Here is an 8,594-nt window from a genome sequence, read left to right as displayed (position 1 = left end):
GGAAGGTAGAAGGACAGAGAGAAGAAAACAGAAGGAGATAGAAAGGGGAAAAAAAGAAGAAAACAAGAGGTGAACAGGCCAGACCAACAAAACTAGACCACATTTACTACAAAGCTGTTTCTCAATAGCATCTAAGACATGATCTAGCTGTTCATTTTAGTGACAAGCATACAGTTACTTCAGCTGGCATCTTTACCTTCAAGAACTACTTAGGCAAGGAGACAAGTTAAAATCTACTAGGGAAGGACCCGTAACTAACAGGTCATTAAATTCTGAGATATTACTTTCGATGTTCAAAAAAACACTAACATCCAGTAAAAATCTAGACACAGTGTTACAGTCCAGTAGATTAAGATCCAGAAAAATTACAGATAAACCTAATGTATTCTGTAAAAATTTTTTATGAAGACTTTCAACATTGATCAAATACTCAGTATCCATAGGGAACCATTTTGGAACTGTGGACAGTCTTGTTGATGAAAAAACAGGCAATGTTTTCAAATTTACTAACAAACTTTTAAATCTTTTGAATCACTAGGACACGGTTAGAAAGCTTCTGACCCCACTCCCAGCTGGAATGTACAGAACATGAAGTAGGCCTGAAGTTCAGAAGCACCTTGTAATTACTGAGACTTTTTTTTGTATTTCATAATGTTTTTCAAGTGAATCAAATAGCAAGGGTTCTTCTGCTGTGATTCTTAACTAGAAAAGCAAACCATTTTAAAACACCCTAAGAAGGAGCCATATTCCCTTTATAAGGGACAGATCTAGGTGCTTACACGTGGTGTCATCATCATTTAGGAAGAAAAAAGGTAATGAGAAAAGTTTTAAATTTCCACCATCTACAAAGTTACGATTGGTTAAGTTTTACCTTTTATTTCCAATAAGCATTATAACCATGTTGGAATTGGAATGCTGACGAGCATCTTCTAACCAAGTTGTCAAGTGATTGAAAGTGTCCCTCCTGAATATGGAAGAAAAGGAAAATTAAAGGCAATATTTAAAAAAATATATATACAAATCTTTTCCTTCTTTCTTAATTAGCTTTCCTACCTGAACAACCAACTCATTTATTAGTACATACACTTCAAGGATAAAAGCTGGTAGTCCCCTTGTGAGAGGAAAACAAGTAAACAAAAATTTAGTAGACATGGAGCATTAATGAACTCTATCTAAAGAGTAACTGAAAATATTTACTACAAAGAGTATTCTTATAAAAATCTGCAATGTTATACAGAGATAAAAGTCTGCTGACTGCAGTTTTAGAAGTCCATAACATCCTCAAATGAATTCAAACAACATTACAAGCAGTCATTTATTCATAAAATAATACTTATTCTACTGCTGGCAAAAGAAAGGGTTGACATTCATTTTCTCTGAATTTTTAAACTTAATAATGAATTTGGCAGTGATGTATTTTAAAGTAAGATAGGTACAAGATGACAATGTTACAGATCTTACAGAAAATGTACACTAAATATTTAATAACATGATTGTGCATTTAATATTTCACAAGCACAAAGCCACCTACTTATGAATCAAAGATTGATTTGTAGGAAGTCAACTGGAAAGAATGGACTGCTTTCTGACATTTAAAAATAAGCAGGGAACAAAAGGGAAACTAAGAAACCTAGTTGCTTAATTCAGCAACGAGACTCAAGATCCACAAAAAAGGAATCACACAACACAATAATGCCTTGGAGCCTGTATATTTTCCACAATCCAGTCGTAACAATTTTTTAATTAAAAAAAAAAAATCACACCATGGTTTTGCAGGCAAGAGTTACAGATGCTTTATTCAAGATTACAGGAATATCTCAGTCACGTCTGAACACCTGCTACGAAAATCACACCTTGAGAACTATATTCCCCAACTTTATAAAGACAGCATTAGTAGCAGTTTCCTGGTATTTCTATGTAATCAGATTCTGATATTTTGCTATTTTTTACTCATTTATTTCAAGAATGGTAGCAAGTAAAAAGTTTGCTATAGTAAAAGAAAAATTATAGTTCACAGTAATAAAAACACAAAAAGGAATTCACGAAATATTTTAACGCCTTTCTCAGTAAAGGCAATCCACAGGTTCATGGTCAAATACTTTATATAAATACTTTGATTCACTCTTCCCAAGAGTTTATACATACTTTCTCTCAACCAGTATACTGAGAAAATTATAAGTATATATACTGAATCTGGGTTTCATATTGATTTTTTGGCTGCCTAACAAACATGATAAAACATTAGATTGCAAGTATTTCCACAAAAAAAAACCCAACATGTTGAATTACGCATTTTTAACACTGCTATATAAACAGTACAAGTCTACAAAGACAATTTTAGTATAGTTATAACTTCTTCCATATCCTCACCTTGTAATGTCATACACTAGTAAAGCCCCTGCTGCCCCTCTGTAGTATGACCTTGTAATGGAACGGAAGGACTCCTGCCCTGCCTGCAGAAGACAAAGTTTCATTATTTCATGTCTCAAATTTACATTTCATTGCTGAAAACCATAAACTTACTACTTCTGTGAGGGCAAGGAAGTATACGGAGGGGAAATCAGAGAAGGAACAACTGGAGACAAAGTCTCTAACACTGGCAAAAGAAGGCACATAAGGAGGAGACACCAACTACAGCACCATGCAGTTAAAAAAGAAAAAAAAACGGAACAAGACCTCTAAACCTTTTTTGGCAATCCCTGACAACCCAATTTACTGAATGGCTTCACAATACATGAATCATTATTAGAGCACAGAATGGACTCCTAGCAACTAAGCTCTGAAGACAAATTTGAAAGGAAGCAAATAACCCAGAGCTTCACATTTGAATTCAATAACCCGCTCCCTGGGGCAGCTGTTGACACTAGAATAAATAAAGCCCATTGTAAATAAATGATGAATGACATCTTTACGCCCACCATCTGCTGGTGTAAAGGTTGTTGGAAGGCCAAGGATGCAGATTTTATCCGTTATATCATAAACTGCAGCCAGCTTTCAACAGTCTTCAGATGGAATTCTTTCAGTAATCATTTTATTATGAAAAAACAGAAAATGGTTTTGAACTCAATTCTACACAATTCTGCTCCACAGCTAATCAATTTTCCCTGTACTTGATAAATAACACGTGTCAAACAGCCACAGGATGCAATAGTCATTTCCATATCCACTGGTGAAAAACTTGTGAGATACCACAGAAATTAGATGTTCTTATAGAAAAGTACTCTGTAAAAATCTCAGCTCTTAGAAGAACATGCTTATCAGCTTAGATTTTAATCACCTTCCAACAATCCAAAGCTGTTTTGAGTCTTCTTTACCAAGATATCCCTCACTAACATGCAGTAGTCAACCCAAAACCTTTTCTGCATTTATAAAAACTATTTTAAAGAGCTCAGGTAGAACAGTTCACATGGATAAAGCAAAAGGACAAAGGTATAACTCTTTTCCCTCCTGTATTAAAAAAATCAAAGCCCTGAAAGATAAATATTCATAATTGCAAACATTGAGCTCCCGTGCTCATGTTTTTCCGAAGTGCTATCTAGCAATTAACAGTTATTAGAAAAAAATATTTATTTTTAATGTTTAGTGTTAATAAAACCTTTAGCTTAATTCAGAGCTAGCACAGAACATGATTAAGAAACACTAATGTTAATGCTGAAAAATTACATGCAGTAACATAGTTATCCTTACGACTACAGGAAATTATTCTGATTTAAAACTATGAAAAATGAGAATGTAATATTTATCAAAGCTTGTGCTATGCACAAGTTATGATTCAGCCAGACCTACAGAATCTTCTCACAATCACTGTACTTCCATACTATATGGTTCTCTTGAATTTCAGGAGCACTTGAGTCAGATTCTGCTACTCAATGAGAACAAACAATAGCAGAATCTAGAGCACAATACATTTTTATGTGGTCAGTCTTCAAAAAGTACCCTTATCTTCCAGAATAATCAGTTACTTCAGCTTAAGAAAACATTTTGTCTTAATCTGAGTTACAAAAGATAGAAAATACATTCACCAGTTTCAACTCAATTGAAATGCGCTAACATATGGACTAGAACAAGAGTCCAATCCAAACCCATCTTTACACAGACAACAGTAACAAAATGCAGGCAACCTAATAGAGTACACTAAGGAACAGTAAAAACAAACAAGCGTTTAGCTCACTACTGGATTCCTTGCCCAAGAGCTCCAAAAAAGTCAAGTTTTTTCTTGGTGTGACAACTTGAGCAAGTGCACAGTAGATGCATTAAACATCTTCTTCTTGACTAGATAATAAACCAAGTTACTGTTACTAATATATTCTACACATCACCAAAAATTGTATGTTATCGAGACAACCTACCACATTCAAGATCGCCTGTTTCACCCTCATCAATTCAACCTTGTCATGTTAAATAATTTACTGTGGAAGATGAACAAGTTAAAAGTCAACCACAATTGCCAGAGGCTCTACCAGATCTACAAGAACGTAAGAATTTGGAGTTCTTACAAGAATCACTTGGCATTTAAATCCTGATATTACCATAATATTTTCAACTGTTTTATTACTTGTCCACGATGATAGCTCTTGCATATTACTGCTTCCTGAAGGAAAGCCTGAGAAGGTGGAAAACATTACTATCTTCCCCAAAGATATGGTTTTCCATTTAGCAATAATGAATTTATGTTTACTTACACGAAGACAACAGAAACCAAAATCTCTTTTATTCTGAACAGAAGAAAATTGAGTTCCATAGAGAAGTCTATGAAATCTAATATATGAAGGTATATATGTATGTGTAATACATAAAAAAAAAAATGCATCTTCACATGTAGAGATTTACCTATTACACATAAAACAGTAAGCAGCACACAGTCATTCCCAGAGATTTTCTTTCCCAAAGAAGTGTTCCCAGGTGTTGTAAGGAAACTCCTTGTGTTCCAGTTTGTGCCCATGATATCTTGTCCTGCCACTGGGCTCCATCTACACTGTATACCCATTCAGGTATTCATAGACCCTGGTAAGAGTCCTCCCTTAAGGCTCCTGAAGGCTGAAGGGTCCCAGCTCTCTCAGCATCTGGAATGCTGCTCCCGTCTCTTCATCATTTTGCTGGACTCTCCAATACGCCCAGGTCTCTTGTACTGGAAACCCAGAACAGGACACAGCATTTCAGGTGTGGCCTCCCCACCTGCTGAGCAGAGGGGAAGGAGTACTTCCCTCAACCGGTTGATAACACTCTGCCTGACACAGTTGTTCAATTTTTCAGCAACATATGCCAGAGATTGAATGAGGGAGTAGGGGGCAGGAGAGTTAGTAGTTAGTGGCAGCAGACACTAGATGAAGGCCTAATTACATCTGGTAGAGACAACACAAGCCTTTGCTCTGAGGCAACGTCAGGTTACACCCACTTTCAGAGTTACACTGTAGAGGAAGGGAAAAGGTGGAAGCTCTTTTAGATAACGGACAAACAGCAGCTATCTCACTCATAGAAACTCTAGCCCTGACAAGGTAGCCTGTAGGAATCAATGTTCAGCCATCCTACACAGGCCTGAACACGCCTCTTTCTCTTTAGGCTAAAGGATGCTAGTTCAGTGAGTAGTAGCACACTGAAAATGAGAAAAAGTGAGCCTCTGATAAATAACTGATTCTTTGTTAAATAACACCTGTTTTGGTTGTCTTTTGGACTATGAGCTTTTACAGTCCACACACTATCAACTAGTGAAGATAAACTTTCTGAAATGAGAGACTTAAGTAATTATAGTTTGAGTTACAAGTCTTCAAAACAGTACTAAAAACCTTAATCCCTGCATGAACTGCTCAAGTGCATGGACATACATCCCCGCTCTTTGAATATAAATCTCTGTATAGACCAAGGTGCAACTTCAAAATAATGGTATAATGTAAACAGTGTAAAGCATTATCCATCACATTAGGTACACAGAGATGAAAGGCCTGTGTTCAAGTTTCCCAGGCCATTAACTGTGTTACAGTTGACATGCCTGTGGCACATGAGAGAAAACACTTCAAGTATTACATTTCCTATAGAAAATCTCAGCAACATTTTAAAGAGTGCAGTGTAGCTATGGAGGGTTTGGTTGTGAAATGTATAGACAAGTCACTGTTATAGAATCATAGAATCATAAGGTTGGAAATGACCTGCAAGATCATCTAGTCCAACCATCCTCCCATTACCATTGCTACCACAAGCACTAAACCATATCTCACAGCTCCTCATCCAGTACCCAAGAAGGGTACTTTGAAAGATCCTGAATTGTGTATTTTTGAATCTATGAGGACTGCTGCAAAAGTAATGCCACCTATATTATTACATTGGCACATGACGTCAGAGACAGATGGTGGTGGTAGCATGGCAGTAGACTGAATCTTCCTGCCAATATTCCATTACATTTTGCTGCCACGTGACAGATGGAAGCAGAGAGGCGGACTGATCAAATGGTATCTGACATGGAAGTGCATATGAAGCAAAGGGGTGGAAGTGAATTCCCCCATGTGGAAAAAATTGTACCACTGACACTCATCAATGCTTGCAGTGGGTGGTGCATTTCAGCAGTGGCAACAGCAGGCCAGATTTTTTTTTTTTTTAAGCACAATGTGCAGGCTCTTATTCACTGCTGGTGAAAATGCATAGCTGATTATGGTGACTGTTGAAAAACAGTGTTTTGTAGCTGAAAATTTTCTCTATCAAATAGTGTTATTGCATTCTTTGCACCTGCTATAATCTCCATGGAAATAAAAGCAGGCAATACTTTTGGAGCAACCTATATGTAAACTGAAAAAAAAATTAACCAGTTCATGCCACAGACTACTTATGACAACTGCCAGTTGGGATCTACTTCAACAAGTTGATCCCTCAAATAAAACGTTCCAGAAAGGGAGAAGAGCAATACATATCCTTCAGCACAGTTTTGAATACTATAAATAAGTGTACAGCCTTTTAGTCAGTCTTTTAATCTTGCCATTATGTCTCTTACTCTGGAATAAAATAATTTTCAGATAATTGACTAGCATCTGTTACAAGAAAAAGGCATAAAGGCACTGTAAAAATAAGAAAACACTGGTGCCTTCCAGCAAAAGTGCTCTTTACTAAGATCTATCTCTTGTAGAAGAGATGGAACTAAAAGACACCGGTGAACACAAATTCATTACAACTTTTAAAAATGTCAGACTTACATGGATTATTCAGTCAAGTTACAAACTGCTTCAAAAATAACTCTGTCACCATCCTAATAAGAACTGAAACTTCATGAGGAATAAGAATACCCAAGGGTGGAACTATACACATGCTTTTCTTTTCTGATGTTGAATGCATGCAATTTAGACATTCAAAGCAATTCCCAACACACTAACAGAAACAGAAAGCTTCAACTCTCCACTATTAGAAGTGCCCTCATGAATTATTTCAGTTTATAAATATATTTGAAACCTTTAAGTAACTAGGGTCACTTGAACTCAAGTTTCACTGCAGACAGAAGGAAGACTAGCTCTCCTTCTATCACAGGGCTTATCCTAAGCAAGATCTTTCTCTGTTATTGTGAAATGCGATGAGAAACTGACAAGAAATATAGTGTGAAAATAAAACACGAATACAGTAGATCAGTAAACAAATAGATTTAAGCACATTACAGATTAAGGTTTGTGAACACTAATCCTGACAGTAGATCAAGTTACCGTGGTTTCCTGAAGTACTATCACTGATATGAACAGTAACTTAACAACTGGCACTGAGAGTCAGATGATGGCCCTAGTTACACAAACAACAAGAGGAGTAACTTCCAAACGGACAAAATCTCTCCAAGCTCTAACTACCAAAGTGAGAACAAAATGTAACGAAATAGGCCATTAATAAGTAAGTGAGGTTGGAGGCTACGGGGTTGTGCTCAACCCTAGCAGTCAACAGCATCACTAAGACGAAACAAATATTCATTTAACATATTAAAGGGACTCGGTTTGTTCTGCTAGATTCAAGGTATTCATAAATACATTAAGGATAACTGACTTTCCAAGAAGGATTGGTAGAGTCCAAATATCTCAATGCAGACGTCTTTTTTTTTTTTTTTTAAATAAAGCTGTAGTATGACATGCCTTCAACTATACTTTCCATCTTGCACAAACACACCTTTTTTGGTGCAAGCTCCCAGTTAGCAAGAAAAAAAAAAAAACAAAAACAAACCACCAAATCAACAAAACCACTGTTAATTCAGTTAGATCACTTGTATGAAAACAATGCAAGTATTTGAAAACAGTTTATAAGAAAGGAATTTCAAACTCGTCTAACAAATTCCAAAGGCAGACGGTATTTTTTTTAGTTGTTATTGTTTGTTCTTAAGTATGGGCTTATAAGGAATAATTCATTGTCTGAAACTGCCACCCCCACATCTACAAAAACTCAAGGAGAAAACTAGAAAAACCATGCTTATTTTCTAACAGGAATCATGTAAACACAAGAGCAAAACATAATATTTTTGATCATTGATTTCCATGAAATGAAGGAGAAATATCAACAATTTTCTTCAAACACAGAAAAAAATTCTCATTCATATGAATTTAATCTGTAAAACATAAATAGTCTTACTTAGACTCACCCTC

General features: G+C 36.0%; 1 protein-coding gene across 1 annotated transcript in view; it reads right to left on the bottom strand.

Annotated features, from left to right (window-relative positions):
* RAB2A (RAB2A, member RAS oncogene family) overlaps positions 1-8,594 on the bottom strand; it is a gene marked incomplete at its 5' end in the record, with an annotated part of 33,390 nt that overhangs the window by 17,049 nt on the left and 7,747 nt on the right. The window contains 2 exons of the mRNA XM_019614350.1: positions 872-964; positions 2,371-2,453. Of these exons, the coding sequence (XP_019469895.1) occupies positions 872-964; positions 2,371-2,453 (176 nt within the window). The remainder of the gene's footprint in view (positions 1-871; positions 965-2,370; positions 2,454-8,594) is intronic.

This window comes from Meleagris gallopavo, chromosome 3 (assembly GCF_000146605.3).
Source record: "Meleagris gallopavo isolate NT-WF06-2002-E0010 breed Aviagen turkey brand Nicholas breeding stock chromosome 3, Turkey_5.1, whole genome shotgun sequence".
Lineage (NCBI taxonomy): Eukaryota > Metazoa > Chordata > Aves > Galliformes > Phasianidae > Meleagris > Meleagris gallopavo.
Note: the sequence above shows the minus strand (reverse complement) of the source record. Positions and strands in the feature narration are given on the sequence as shown.